This window comes from Chlorocebus sabaeus, chromosome 8 (genome assembly GCF_047675955.1).
Source record: "Chlorocebus sabaeus isolate Y175 chromosome 8, mChlSab1.0.hap1, whole genome shotgun sequence".
In the NCBI taxonomy this organism is placed as follows: domain Eukaryota; kingdom Metazoa; phylum Chordata; class Mammalia; order Primates; family Cercopithecidae; genus Chlorocebus; species Chlorocebus sabaeus.
Window position 1 is genome coordinate 51840678 of NC_132911.1, and position 16163 is coordinate 51856840.

At 45.7% G+C, this 16163-nt stretch overlaps 1 protein-coding gene across 1 annotated transcript; it reads right to left on the minus strand.

Annotated features, from left to right (window-relative positions):
• Positions 1–883: 883 nt before the first annotated feature.
• Positions 884–2203, minus strand: CEBPD (CCAAT enhancer binding protein delta). The gene has a single exon (XM_008000561.3). It carries the CDS (start codon positions 2082–2084, stop codon positions 1275–1277), a length of 810 nt encoding a protein of 269 aa, XP_007998752.2. The 5' UTR covers positions 2085–2203; the 3' UTR covers positions 884–1274.
• Between the last annotated feature and the right edge of the window lie 13960 nt (positions 2204–16163).

Consider the following 16163-nt stretch of genomic DNA (forward strand, 5'->3'; position numbering starts at 1 on the left):
AGCTGGCTCCACCACACACCTGTTTAATCAGGCTGGGTAATGTGCACGGAGAGCAAAGATCACAGACTAAGGAAGAGTCCCTTATCATTTGCTTTGCTGGCAGAGATTTAAACCAAGAATTAATCATCTTTGGACACTACATTTTGTTGCCTTCCTCATAGAAATATAATCATGACAGGCCATGGTTAATAAGAAACATGTAGCAGCCTACGACCAAGAAATGGTGCCTAATACCAAGTGTTCCTGGGGTAAAGGCAGAAGGCTTTTTTAAAATTAAATCTTAAAACACTGCAATTACAGGCAAGACAGCTGGTCTTAAAAGCAGTTTTGTGACTGCCCTTGTAATCCACTACATGACTATTCCGGCTTTTCTGGAGCACTTTTGAAAATCTTCTTGACTGTCCACAAGACTGAGGAAAGTGAAAGCAAAGTCCCGGGAAAGTGGGAGATGATTCAGCCGGGCTTCTGCCCTTCGCCCCTCCAGCAGCCTCTACAGTTAGGGAGCTCTTGGACTGTTCTTAGCAGGGGCCCCCCAAACAGCCAACCCTTCCCCACGTCTTGGGGAGCGCACCTTCTGCTGGAAAACTGCTAGCTTACCTGAGCTGAGCCGTGCTCCACCGAGCTTAAGCAAGTTAAATAAGACTAGGAGGGAGCCTTCAGCGCGTTTCAAAAGCAACACAGACTCTCCTGAGCAGCTCAGGCCTACTCCCCATCCCCCCGCCCACACACACACACACACACACACACACACACACACACACACCTGGCGCCCGGGCTCCCTGGTGCTTGCTGGCTGCCGGTCCGGAACGCACCCTTCCCCAACCGGGTCCTGCGCCACCGGCGGGCGGGCGGGCGGGAGTCACTGCGAATATAGGAAGCAAGGGCGGTTTCAAATGCTGCTTTATTCTTACGAATACTGTAAAAATTAATATAAAAAAGTGAGCATGCTCAGTCTTTTATCTACAATACAAAGGGTTTGTCTGAAAAGTCTTGGTTTTTTCTTTTTACAAATGTACCTTAGCTGCATCAACAGGAGTAAGATGTAGAAAAAGCTACCATTACAAAAATAATTTAAGGGAAAATAAACACGTTTAGCTTCTCTCGCAGTTCAGTGGTGGTAAGTCCAGGCTGTAGCTTCTTTGCGCTCGTATGTCCCAAGAAACTGCAGCGGGTGCCCGGTGGCTCTGGCTGCGCCGGGGCAGGGCGCGCTCCGCTCCGGGCCGTCGGGTCTGAGGTATGGGTCGTTGCTGAGTCTCTCCCGCCCCGGCCGCGCGTTACCGACAGTCTGCGGTCCCGGCGGCCGGCAGGAAGGGCGGGCTGGGCAACTGCTTGAAGAACTGCCGAAGGCCGGCCAGGTCCCGCGTGAGCTGCTCCACGCGCTGGTGCAGCTTCTCGTTCTCGGCCGACAGCTCCACCAGCTTCTGCTGCATCTCCTGGTTGCGCCGCTTGGCCTTGTCGCGGCTCTTGCGCACCGCGATGTTGTTGCGCTCGCGCCGCTGCCGGTACTCGGGGCTGCCGCGATCCGGGCCCCTCTTGCCGGCGCTCTTCTCCCGGGCGGGGCCGGGCGCGGGTGTCGGCCCGGGACTGCTGCGCGGCGGCTCCGGCGACGTGGGCGGTGTGGGCTGCCCTGCGGCCGCCAAGCTCACCACGGTCTGTGCGCACGCGGCCACCTGCGCGGGCAGCAGCGAGCCGGGCGCGTCGCCGTCGCCCCAATCGGGCTCGCGCTTGAGCGGGCGCGGAGCGGCGGGGCCCGGGCCCAAGGGGCGCGCGGGGCCGCCGGGCAGAAGCTCAAGGGGCCCCGCGCCGCCCGCCTTGTGATTGCTGTTGAAGAGGTCGGCGAAGAGCTCGTCGTGGCACAGCTCCAGGGTGGGCACGGCGGCCATGGAGTCGATGTAGGCGCTGAAGTCGATGGCGCTCTCGTCGTCGTACATGGCGGGGGCGGCGGCCCCTGGCTCGCCTAGGGCCCCCGGCTCGGCCCCGCGTCCCGGCTTGCCAGCTCGGCCCGGCTCGTAGAAGGGCGCAGGCTCCGCAGGCCAGGGCGCGCCGCGCGCCGGGCCGTCCAGGCTGAAGAGCGCGGCGCTCATGGCGGCGTCGGGCCGGGCTCTGCGTCCAAGCGCAGCTGTCACCTCCCTGGGTCCAGCCCCGCCGCCTTTTCTAGCCCCGGCTGACGTGCACGCCCCGCCCCGGCTCCGGCACAGCGGGGGCGCCCCAGGGCCGCGGGGGAAGGGGCGGGGGCGCCCTGGGAGACCCCCGGAGCTGCCCCGAGCCTTCCAGGGGCACGTCCTCTCTCTGCTCCTCCCCTGGACCCCCTCCCAGACCCGGGGGACCCCCAGGCGCGTTGCAGTAGGGTGCGCACGCTAGTGCCCCCTCCCCGACCCGGGCCGGCCTGCGCTTCGCTGCTGGGAATGACACTCCCTCTGCCCGCACTCCAGGGCCTTCTCTCCTTCCTGTTTGTGGGCTTGGAACCTCCTCGCTCCTAGGGGCTGGGAGTGAAATCAAAACCAGGACTTGGCCACAGCGCGCGCGCCCCAGGCCAGCTCCTGTCGCCGGAGGGCGGGGGGTGGGGACACGTGGGAGAGGACCCGCGCGTTCAAGGACGCCCCCCGACCGTGGGCACGGGTGTGAGACCCTCGCCCCGCGCCTCCACCGTGGGACCAGATGCGGGAAGAGGCGCGGGGGACGGGACGTGGGGACAGCCACAGCCTCGTCGTAAGGTCCCCAGGCGGCGGCCTGGCAGACGGGGAGGGCTGCCAGCACCGCACTCGGGCGCCTCGGTAATGCGGCCCGGTTCTCGCTGCTCTCCTCGGAGGTCCCGGGTCCGGCCGGCCCTTGGGGTCGAGGCCCAGCGACGCGGCTGCTGCGTCCTGGCCGAAAGGGCAGCGCGACCCCGTCGCCAAAAGCAGAGCAGATGAGGGAGACGCAGTCACGACATCGTGTCCTCCGCCGGCCCCTCGAGGTGCGGGCTTTCCCGCCGCACGCCACTCCCCAACCCCGCAGAGCCCAGCGGCCCCCGTCAGCTCCCGCGCCCGCGTCTCTTCCAGGTCTACGGAAGCAGTGCCATCGTGTGGCGGTATCTGCGTTAGACCTGTTTTTAGTTCCAGGCTCTTTCCCTGTTAAATATTCCAAAAAAGTGCCTTGAACGTAAAGTAGTTGGGTCCCTTTTGGGAGACAGGTAAGATATCTGCCAGCAGCTATAGCAGGGTGCAGATGGGCTTTGGCTCATGATGGGGTTACATCCCGGTAGACCCATCGCACACTGAAAATGTCTTAAGTAAGGATGGGCTTTGTCATGTGTCCTGCAATTTGAGGCAGGCATTTCTGGTCAGACCCATTTATTATTTTGAATTTAAAATATAGGCTTTTTTCAGCCGGGCGCAGTGGCTCATGCCTGTAATCCCAGCAGTTTGAGAAGCTGAGGTGGGTGGATCACTTGAGGTCAGGAGTTTGAAACCAGCCTGGCCAACATGGTGAAACCCTATTTCTACTAAAAATACAAAAATTAGCCAAGCATAGTGGCGCCTGCCTGTAATCCCAGCTCTTCAGGAGGCTGAGGCAGGAGAATCGCTTGAACCCCGGAGGCAGAGGTTGCAGTGAGCCGAAATCGTGCCGGTTGCACTCCAACCTGGGCGACAGAGCGAGACTCCGTCTCAAAAAAAAAAAACACTTGAGATGGGATCTCACAATGTTGTCTAGGCTGGTTTCAAACTCCTGGGCTTAAGAGATTCGCTGGCCTCACCCTCCCAAAGTGCTGGGATTACAGGCGTGAGCCACCATGCCCGGCCCTTATCTATTAACTCACTATCCCTAGTCACACCTGCTCCATGTCGAGTCTCTTCCTCCGTAGGCCTCTCACCAGATCTGCGTCGGAACACCAAGCCCTACTAACTGTGCGCAGTTTCTGCAGTCAGTTCCAGAGGTCATTTCTAATGTTGCATTATGGGATATTTAATAGGTTTCCTAAAGAACAAACGTATTTCTTTAGAGTTACTCAGAGGGTACGCAATGATGATGTCACACAATTACCTATTAAGACTCGAATCCAGCAATGCATATAAGTGTGGACTTACACACATCCAGAAAAAGTTCTAGCACAATTTTTTTCGTTCTCATATATTTAAGAAGCCACAGAAACACTATTAAAGCCCTCCCTAATCACTTAGGGAATGCAAAATAAATATTTATAAGGGATAACCATATTCTCCTAAAAACAACTCAGACTATTTTCAGTGAGATGATTTACTGATTCCGATAGTCAACATAATTTTTTTTTTTTTTTATTTTTGAGACAGAGTCTCGCTCTGTCGCCAGGCCTGAGTGCAAGTGGCACGATCTCAGCTCACTGCAACCTCCGCCTCCCGGGTTCAAGCGGTTCTCCTGCCTCAGCCTCCCGAGAAGCTGGGATTACAGGCGCATGACACCCACGCCCGGCTAGTTTTGTATTTTAAGTAGAGACAGGGTTTCACCGTGTTAGCCGGGATGGTTTCGATCTTCTGTCCTCGTGATCCACCTGCCTCCGCCTCCCAAAGCTACATTTATTAACACTAAGTTGAGTTTACGTGACAGTGATGCATATTGAGGTGCTTTACAGGAAGTGGTTAGAAAGCGCTTGCCTAGGCCTGGCGCAGTAGCTCATACCTGTAATCCCAGCACTTTTGAGAGGCCGAGGTGGACGGATCACCTGAGATCAAGAGTTCAAGACCAGCCTAGCCAACATGGTGAGACCCTGTCTCTACAAAAATACAAAAATTAGCCGGACATGATGGCAGGTGCCTTGTAATCCCAGCTACTTGGGAGGCTGAGGCAGGAGAATCGCTTGAAACCTAGAGGCGGAATTTGCAATGAGTCAAGATCACACCATTGCACTTCAGCCTAAGCAACAGAGTGAAACTCCGTATCAAAAAAAAAAAAAAAAAAAAAAGGCCGGGCACAGTGGCTCACACCTGTAATCCCAGCACTTTGGGAGGCCGAGGCGGGCAAATCACAAAGTCAGGAGATGGAGACCATCCTGGCTAACACTGTGAAAACCCGTCTCTACTAAAAACACAAAAAATTAGCCAGGCGTGGTGGCAGGTACCTCTAGTCCCAACTACTAGGGAGGCTAAGTCCAGCCTGGGCGACAGAGCAGGACTCCATCTCAAAAAAAAAAAAAAAAAAAAGAAAAAAAGAAATTCAGGAGGTTGAAAACTGTTAAAATGTGTTTGAGTTAATATATGCTCTTGGGGTCCGAAAGCCAGTCTGACTTCCCTTCATTCATAGGATGAAGTTGACCATAATTCAGCTGTCTCTCATCCTAGGGATCATATTTGGATACTTCAGATGGCAGAAGAGCAGTTCTGCTCCAAATTGCAGTCTGAAAAAGTAAAACATTTTTGAGCACTGCTCTCTAAACGTAAATATGAAATTAAGTTTCAAGAGATGGGAAACTTTTTAGTGCTTTCTTCAGATTGTTATTCTCAACTATCAGATTAGATGGTTTTGTTTACCTTCTGCCTTCAGGCTATTCTAACTTTACGGCTTATTTTTCTGTTTTTGTGTCACAGTAGGAATTTTTTTTTTTTTTTTTTTTTTTTTAGATAGAGTCTTGCTCTGTTGGCCAGACTGGAGGACAATGGCACGATCTTGGCTCACTGCAACCTCTGTCTTCCGGGCTCAAGCAATTCTGCCTCAGCCTCCTGAGTAGCTGGGATTATAGGTGTGTGCCACCATGCCCAGGTAATTTTCAGTACAGAAGAGGTTTCACCATGTTGGCCAGGCTGGTCTCCAATTCCTGACCTCAGGTAATCTACCTGCCTTGGCCTCCCAAAATTCTGGGATTACAGGCATGAGCCACCACACCCGGCCATGAAATTTTTATATGTTACACGTTTGTATCCAAAAATACTGACTTTTTTAGGATGACCCTTATTGCCAATGTGTGAGTTTGGAAAAGGAAGGACATGAATCAAAGGAACAAAATTATTGGTTGTTGAGGTCACGCACCCCTCATGCTATTAAAGCATGCGCATGTCATTGAAACCTGCTGTGATTGGTAACAATTTATATGTGTGCTTCAGCTTCTAGAATCTAAGAGGCTGAGTCCCCAGATTGTAAAGTAGCCAGAGCTGACAACAGGCATTGGATTCTGTGGGTTGGGTGTCCCACCTGCCAAATACCTGCTCACATTCTCCACAACAGAAAAGGAAAAGCAGTTTGTCTTCCCAGCCTACGTTTTCATCAGGTGGCCCACACCCGGCAGCCCCTCTGCCAGCCTCCTTGCACCCCAGGTCCCCAGCTGCCTCCTTGGTGACAGTGATGCTGCAGCTGCACCTGCACCCAGGAAGGGTGCAGCAGGTCTGGACTCACAGCTTGCTCTCCCTGTCCAATCCATTCTCCAGATGGCCGCCCAAGAGAGCCTGTCACATCACTGTGTTCCTTAGAATCTGCTGAAGCTTTCTTGATCTAGAGAATGGAGTTTCAGTTCTCAAGTGGGAGCCCTCCACTGCCCACTTCAAGAAGAAGTCATTTTCCTTTCACAACAACTGGCACCTGACTCAACTCCAAATACCAGGACCTGCCTGGTTTCCTGTGTGTGAAGCTGATGGTTCTCCTGAGAGCTCTTTCTCCTCTGCACCACTCTGCTGGCAAGAGCCTTCCATCTGTTACAGACTGGCTTAAAATGGTGCCTGCCTCGATGGTGCTTTCTGTGACTGACTTAATCACTTCCTCATCTGACTTCTCAGGAAAAATACATCCCACATCTTGTCAATTATTAAGTGCGCTTTTAAAAATATTTTACTGAAATTCAGATGCATCTGACAATCACTGTTGTCCAGAGTGTCAGTTAGGATGTTTGTCTTTGTCCACATACGGGTGCCAGTGCCTGGGAGGGAATCCTGAGAATGATGGCGGAGAGCACTTTCTAAAAAAAATGCTACAACGCTCGCTGTCTTGATGGAATGGAGAGCAGTGGTGTATAAAAACCTGCAGGGCAATGACTCTGAAATGAAAAGTGATTCAGAGGAGGCAGTGAGTGAACATGAAAGCATTTGGGAATATCTTAAGCAATTTACTTATATTGTCCTTTTTTACATGTACGTAAGAGTGATATATTATTAAAATCAATGTCTGAAAGAGATTAAGTTCTTTCTATGAGTACAAAATCAAAATTTTAAGAATTATGAGAGAAACAACATCACCAAAAATGGCATAGTAAGGAATTCCGGTGCTCCACGAATACAACTGGCAAAAGCTGTCCTAATCAACTTTTACAGAACTCTGAAATCTAGCCACAAACTTACAGCAACCAGGGAAAGTATAATGAGGAAAGAAGCTGCTGCAATGTACTAAGAGAGCACTGTGGTGTTTTAAACTGCCTGCTTGCCATCCCTCCTTCTCCAGATCGCTGGTGGCCATGAAGTTGGCAGCATGAATTCCCAACACAGGCTGCTAGTGCCAGAGTGAACAACACAGACTCTGTTCTCAAAGAAACAGGGGAGTGTGTTTGGACCTGGCTGGCAGTTCCCTGATGGACTAGAGCAAGGGTAGCATTTGCATTTGGGCATTTGCCAAGAGCAGCAAGGGCAAAAGTACTGGCTGTAGCAGCCTGAGACAAGCAATAGAAAGACCAAAAAGTCTGGGAAGGAAGAGCTTGAGGAAGAACATAAGTGGGGGAATAGGGCTTTTAAAAGCTCTTGCGTGTACCAGGGAATCACGTGCATGCCCAGCATGGGTGGAGTGCTCAGAAAAGGCATGGGAAGACCCCAAGCCTCCACTTCTGGCTGACCTTCAAGATGTGCACATTCAAAAAGAGAAAGCTAAGACAGAATTATAAACAACCTGGCTAAGTGTTAAAGGAGTATGCCAACACAGAGCCAATCTCTAAAGACTGGAAGAGTTTCTGTAGGTATGTTTTTGTTTGTTTGTTTGTATTTTCCCTCTTTCTTTTATGGGTTGGGGGTTTTCGGCATTTAAGGTTACTCTGTTAAAAATACTAGCTGACCACTAAGCTAATGGAACACAGACTTCAGCGGCCTCACACAACAAACAATACAGATGTTACAAAAGTAGTTTTGAAAAGTCAGTAACAAATAACAACAGCCCACAACAAATAGCAACCACAAACCCTTGGAGGGTGGGGGCAGAATCTACTTTGCAGAGTTGCCACATTGTAATTATCAAAATGCTGAGTTTTTGACAAACATTTATGAAGCATGCAAAGAAACAAGAAAGTATGAACCATTCACAAGCATACTCTGAAGAAATTAATAGAAATTATCCCTGAGGAAGCCAGACATTGGACTTAGTGGACAAAAACTAAATCACCTGTCTTTGAAATACTCAGAGTTAGGGCAAACCATGTACAAAGGACTAAGGAAGCCAGAAGCATGAAGTATCGCCAAATAGAGAATATCAGTAAAGAGAAAGAAATTACCAGAAAGAACCAATTATAAATTCTGGAGCTGAAATGAAATGAAAAATCACTAGGAGGTTACAACAACAGGTTTAAACAGGCACCAGAAATAATGAGATTGGGTGCAGTGACCCACATCTGTAATCCCAGCACTTTGGGAGACCAAGGCAGGCAGATCATTTGAGGTCAGGAGTTTGAGACTAGCCTGACCAACATGGTGAAACCCTGTCTCTACTAAAAATCCAAAGAAAATTAGCCAAGGATGGTGGCACATGCCTGTAGTGTCAGTGACTTGGGAGGCTGAGGCAGGATAATCTCTTTTTTTTTTTTTTTTTTTTTTTTGAGACGGAGTCTCGCTCTGTCGCCCAGGCTGGAGTGCAGTGGCGCAATCTCGGCTCACTGCAAGCTCCGCCTCCCGGGTTCACGCCATTCTCCTACCTCAGCCTCCCGAGTAGCTGGGACTACAGGCGCCCGCCACTGCGCCCGGCTAATTTTTTTCTATTTTTTAGTAGAGACGGGGTTTCACCATGGTCTCGATCTCCTGACCTTGTGATCCGCCCGCCTTGGCCTCCCAAAGTGCTGGGATTACAGGCGTGAGCCACCGCGCCCAGCGCAGGATAATCTCTTGAACCAGGGAGGCAGAGGTTGCAGTGAACCGAGGTCATGCCACTGCACTGCAGCCTGGGCAACAGAGCAAGACTCCATCAGAAAGAAAGAGAGAGAAAGAGAGAGAGAGAGGAAGAGAGGAAGAGAGAAAGAAAGAAAAAAGAGGGAGGGGCAGAAGGAAGAGGGAGGGAGGAAGGGAAGAAGGAAAGGAAGAGGGAGGGAGGGAGGGAGGAAGGAAGGAAGGAAGGGGCAAACTTGAATATAGGACAACTGAAATTATGCAGCCAGGGAAGCACAAAAGAAAAGAATGAAGAAAAGTGATCCAAGCCTAAGGGACATGTGTGACATCATCAAGTAGATCAACATATGCATAACGAGAGTCCCAGAAAGAGGAGACAAGGAGAAAGTAGCAGAAAGACTACCTAAACAAATAATAGGCCGGGCACAGTGGATAACGCCTGTAATCCCAGCACTTTGGGAGGCCAAGGTGGGTGGATCACCTGAGGTCAGGAGTTCAACACCAGTCTGTTCAACATGGTGAAATGTCATCTCTACTAAAAATACAAAAATTAGCCAGGCATAGGGGTGGGCACCTGTAATCCCAGCTACTTGGGAGGCTGAGGCAGGAGAATTGCTTGAACCTGGGAAGCAAAGGTTGCAGTGGGCTGAGATTGTGCCACTGCACTCCAGACTAGGGGACAGAGTGAGACTCCATCTCAAAAAAAAAAAAAGAAAGAAAGAATAGCCAAAATGTCCCATATTTTATAAAATACATGATCTATGCATCCAAGAAGCTCAACAACACCAAGTAGAGCAAACTCAAAGAGATCCATACTTAAAAACACTATAGTCAAATTATTGAACACCAAACAAAAAGAGACAGTCTGGAAAACTGCAAGAGCAAAATGACTCATCACATACAAGAGATCCTGAATAAAATTAATAATCAGTTTTTCATCAAAACCATGGTAGTCAGGAGACAGTGGGATAAAAGAAAAAAAGTCAACCAGGAATACCATATCCAGCAAAAATTGAGACATTAAGACATTTCCAGCTAAACAAAAACTGATGTATTTCACAAATAGACCTGCTCTAGAAATCCTAAAGAGAGTCTTCCAGGATGAAACAAAAGGACATCAAACAGTAACTCGAAAGCATGCAAAAATAAAGAACAATGGTAAATGTAGCTACATAGGTAAATATAAAAACACTCTTTGGTTTATAACTTCCTTTTTCATTTTACTAAATAGTTTAAAAGACAAACCCCTGAAATGAGAATTGTAAAGCTATGTTAATGGGCACACAATATATAAAGATGCAGTTTGTGATACTACAACATAAAGTGTGGGAAGAGGGGCACGACAGAGCTGTAAAGGCGCAGAGTCTTTGTATACTATGAAACTCAGTTGGCATTTCATTAAAATTTGGTTGATATAAAGTTAATCGTTATTCCTCAAAGTAAACACTAACAGAAAAACTAAAAATACATACAGAAATGGAAATAAGGGAATCAAAGTGGTGTACTGGAAGATGTCTTCTGGTAGGCGAATGTATAAACTATGATACACCCAGTTTCTAGCCATGAAAAGACATGGGAGGAAACTTAAATTCATATTGCTAAGTGAAAGAAACACATCTGAAAAGGCTACCTACATGTTGTATGATTCCAACTCTGTGATATCCAGGAAAAGGGAAAACTATGGACATAGTGAAAAGATCGCTGGTTGCCAGGGGTTCAGCGGGAAGGAGGGAGAGATGAGTAGGTAGAGCACAGGGAACTTTTAGGGCACTGAAACTAGTCTGTATGATACTATAATAGTAGATACATTTGTTTAAACTCACAGGATGTACAACACCAAGAGTGAACACTAATGTAAACTATGGACACTGATTGATAACAGTGTGTTAATGTTGGTTCATGGATTGTAGAAAACACACCACGCTGGCTCAGATTATTGGCGGTGAAGGAGGGAGTGTGTATTGGGATGGGAGCAAGGAGGCCTATGGGCATTCTACCTTTCACTAAATTTTTCTGTGAACATAAAACTGCTCTAACCATAAGGTCTGTTTTTTTAAAGGAGCAAAATATCAAGTAAACTGGAGGTTTAAATAAAAAGAAAACCTGGTCTCTCCTGAAAGAATGCAAATACGGTGAGGTTAAGCGCTGTAACACTATTTTTCTCTAGTGTCTTTCACTCTTTTAAGCACATATTTTGCACTCAATAAGATTTTCTGAAATAAAGGGAATTTTGTGTGTGACCTTAAGCGAGTCATTTCTCCCCTCCCTTTTTTTTTTCTGGAGATGGAGTCTCACTCTGTGCCCAGGATGGAGTGCAGTGACGCAATCTCGGCTCACTGCAACCTCCACCTCGCCAGTTCAAGCAATTCTCCTGCCTCAGCCTCCCAAGTAGCTGGGACTACAGGCACAGGCCACCACTCCTGGCTGACTTTTGTGTTTTAGTAGAGACAGGGTTTCACCATGTTGCCCGGGCTGGTCTTGAACTCCTGAGCTCAGGCAACCCACCTGCCTTGGTCTCCCAAAATGCTAGGATTACAGGCGTGAGCCACCACACCCAGCCAAGTCATTTCCCCTTTTATTTATTTTTATTTATTTATTTATTTATTTATTTATTTATTTATTTTGAGATGGAGTCTCACTCTGTCACCCAGCCTGGAGTGCAATGGCACAGTCTCAGCTCACTGCACCCTCTGCCTCCCAGGCTCAAGTAATTGTCCTGCCTCAGCCTTCTGAGTAGCTGGGACTACAGGCATGCACCACTACACCCGGCTAATTTTTGTATTTTTAGTAGAGACAGGGTTTCACCATATTGACTGGGCTGGTCTCGAACTCCTGACCTCATGATCCACCCACCTCAGCCTCACAAAGTGCTGAGGGGTGAACCAGTGCACCTGGTCCATTTCCCCTTTCTTTAGCTTACATTCTTTACATAAAAAATAAAGGTAATAAGTGGGGGAAAATGGTATGGTAGAAAAAAATCGAACGAAAGAAGGCAATATTAGTTGAATTCAGGAACAAAAATAAAATGAATCTTACAGGGGAAAAAAAGCAAAATGATAAAAGTGCTTTTTAATTAGTAGAAATGCAGATGATAACAAAGGTGTTGAGGTGGATTATATGATATCAAACAAAATAGACTTTAAGTCAAAACTTGTTACAAGAGACAAATAAAGACATTGTATGTAGATAAAATGGTCAATCTATCAAGAAGATAAATCAGTTTTACAGATGTACATATCAAAAAAGAACCCCAAAATACATGAAGGAAAATTTGACAGAGATGTGAGAAGAAATAGTTTTATAATAATCGTTGGAGTTTAAATACCTCATTTTCAATATGAATAACAAAATAGAGTCCTTAAAGAACACTACACACCAACTAGACTTCATGGACATACACTGACTGTTTCACTCAGCAGCAGCAGAATACACATTCTACTGAATTGCACATGGGATGTTCTCTAGGACAGACAACGTGTTAGGTCACAAACAAGTTTGACAGATTTAAAGGATTGAAATAAGACAAAGCATCTTCTCTGACTACAATCGTTCTCTGACTAGAAATCAAAAATAGAAGGAAAACTCAGTTTTCAGGATTAATGTGGAACTTACACAACATACAATGGGCAAAAGAAAAGATTACAGCTGAAATTAGAAAAAGGTTTTTTGGGATATATCAACACAAAAATAGAACATATCCAAACTTATGGGACATAGTGAAAATTGTGTTCAGAGGGAGATTTATAGCAATATATGCCTACGTTTTAAAAAGAGAAAAAGAAATCTCCCAGATCAATCATTTCACACATTAAGAAACCAGAAAAAAAAAAAAAAGAACAAGCTAAGCCCAAAGTTAGCAGAAGAAAGGATTAATACAGATTACAGAAAAAAAAGAAAGAAAGAACAGAAAAATAATACAATCAATAAAACCAAAATTTGGCTCTTTTAACAAGATTAACAAAAACTGACAAACATTCAGCTAGATTTAACTAGATTGAGCAGAGAAAAAGAAGAGTCAGATTATGAAAACCAGTAAGAAACTAGGCCATTACTATAAACCTCATATAAATAAAAAAGATCATGAGAATAATATGATAAATTATACACCAACAAATTAAATAATCTAGATGAACAAATTCCTAGAAACAAACTACTAAAACTAACTAAAGAAGAAATGGAAAATCTGAGCAAATTTATAACATTTTTGAATTAGTAATCAAACATTATTTCAACAAAAATAAGCTCAGGGCAAGATGGCTTCACTGGTGAATTGTAAAAAACATTTAAAGAAAAATTGACCAGGCATGGTGGCTCACACCTGTAATCCCAGCACTTTGGGAGGCCAAGGCAGGGAGAGCATTTGAGATCAGGAGTTCGAGACCAGCCTGACTGACATGGTGAAACCCCATCTCTACTAAAAATACAAAAATTAGCCAGGCATGGTGGCATGCACCTGTAATGTCAGCGACTTGGGAGGCTGAGGCAGAGAATCGCTTGAACCCAGGAGGCAGAGGTAGCGGTGAGCCGAGATCGCACCACTGCACTCCAGCCTGGGCAACAGAGCGAGACTCCATCTCAAAAAAAAAGAAAAAGAAAAATTAACATCAAAGTTTTCCAAAAGGAAGAAGAGGAGGGAACATTTTCTGATTCATTCTATAAATCCATATAAATATTACCTTATGCCAAGGCCAAATGAAGATATCGCAAGAGAAGAAAATTTGCAAACTGGCCAGGCATGGTCGCTTGAGCCCAGGAGGTTGAGGCTGCAGTGAGCCGTGATCATGCCACTGCACTCCAGCCTGGGTAAGAGAGTGAGACCCCCCTCCCTTTTATTGCGATGGAGTCTCACTCTGTCAGCCAGGCTGGAGTGCGGTGGCACAATCTCTCCTCACTGCAACCTCCGCCTCCTGGGTTCAAGTGATTCTCTTGCCTCAGTCTCCTGAATAGCTGGGACTACAGACACCTGCCACCACGTCCAGCTAATTTTTTGTATTTTTAGTAGAGACAGGGTTTCTCCATGTTGGCTGGCTGGCCTTGAACTCCTGACCTCAGGTGATCCACCCACCTTGGCTTCCCAAAGTTCTGGGAATACAGGCATGAGCCACTACCCCAGCCCAAGACCCTGTCTTTAAAAAAAAAGAAAAGAAAAGAAAAAAGGAAAGAAAATTTGCAGACCAACATCCCCATGAATATAGGGAATGCAGAAATCCTCAAAAAATATAAAATAAAAACTAAGAACCTACCAAAGCTTAGTCCAACCACCTTTTACACAGATTTTACGTATCAACCATGTAGGATTTATTCCAGAAATACAAGGCTAATTCTGCATACAGAAAAAAATCAATCAATGCTACATTAATAAAATGAAGGAAAAAACCTATAAGATTATCTCAATTAATGCAGAAAAAGCATTTGACAAAATCCAATGTCCTTTCTTGATATAAACACTCAACAAAATAGGAATATAAGAGAATTTCATCAACAGAATAATTAGTACTTATGAAAAAGCCACAGCTAACATCATACTCAATGGGGAGAAACAAAAGCTGTTTCTCTCTAAGATTAGGAACGACAAGTGTACCTGCTTTCCACACACAATACTAGAAATTCTAGACAGAACAATTAGGCAAGAAAAAAAATCAATGGCAAACAAAATGGAAATGCAGAAGTAAAATTGTATCTATTCCAGAGGACATATTTATATTTATAGAAAACATTTTTTAATTCATAAAAATCTGTTAGAGCTAAATAAAATTAGCAAAGATGCTGGGTACAAGATCAACATGCAAATATCAGTTGTATTTTTGTACACTAGCAATGAACAATCTGAAAGAGAAATTTTTTAAAAATTTACTCATGATAGCATTGAAAAGAATAAAATACTTAGGAATAAATTTAACCAAAGACCTGAAAATTTAAATGTGTTATACACTGAAAATTACAAAATATTGTAAAGAAATGTAAATAAATGGAAAGAAATCCCATGTCGTGGAGTGAAAGACTTAATAGTGTTATGATGACAAAACTGCCCAAAGCAATCTACAGATTCAGTGCATTTCCTATCAAACTCGCAATGACCCTTTATGCAAAACTAGAAAGGCTGATTCTCAGGTTCATAGATAATTGTAACAGACCTGAACCTCAACACAATCTTGGGGGAAAAATAACAAATTTTGAGGGCTCACACTTTCCAATTTCAAAACTTACTACAAAATTATAGTAAACAACACAATATGGTGCTGCGTAGACATATAGATCAATAGAATAGAATCGTGAGTCAAGAAATAAACTCATAAGACCATCCAATGAGGAAAAAATAGTCTCTTACACAAAAGCTTGGCTGGGTGCAGTGGCTCATGTCTATAATCCCAACACTTTGGGGAGGCTGAGGCAGGTGGATCACATGAGGTCAGGTGTTCGAGACCAGCCTGACCAATGTGGTGAAACCCCGTCTCTACTAAAAATGAAAAAAAAAAAAAATTAGCCAGGAGTGGCAGCTCATGCCTGTAGTCCCAGCTACTCAGGAAGCTGAGGCAGGAGAATTGCTTGAACCCAGGAAGTGGAGGTTTCAGTGAGCCGAGATTGCGCCACTGCACTCCAGCCTGGGCAACAGTCTCAAAAAAACAAAACAAAACAAAAAAATGTTGAAACAACTGGGCATATACAAACAAGAGATTTAATTTTGGCTCCTACACCACACCTCATAGGAAAATTAACTGAAAATGGATCAAAGATATAAATGTAAGGGCTAAAACCATCAAACTCTGAAGAAAACATAGGAGTTAATCTTCATGACCTTCATTTTGTTGATGGATTTTTAGTAATGATATGAAAAGCAAAGCAACAAAAGAAAAAAATAGATAAATTGGACATCATCAAAACTAAAATGTTTGTGCACCAAAGGACACCATAAAGAGAGTGAAAAGTGAAGCCAGTGAATGGGAGAAAATATTTGCAGACCATATTTTGATAAATGTCTAGTATCCAGAATATATAAAGAGCTCTTAGAACTCAACAACAAAAAGACAACCCAGTTACAAGATAGGCAACAGATTTGAATAGCCTTTTCTCCATAGGAGACATACAAGTGACCAAGAAGAAATCAAAAGCACTCAGATAAAGTTGGAAGGTGTTCCAAGATGGCCAAAT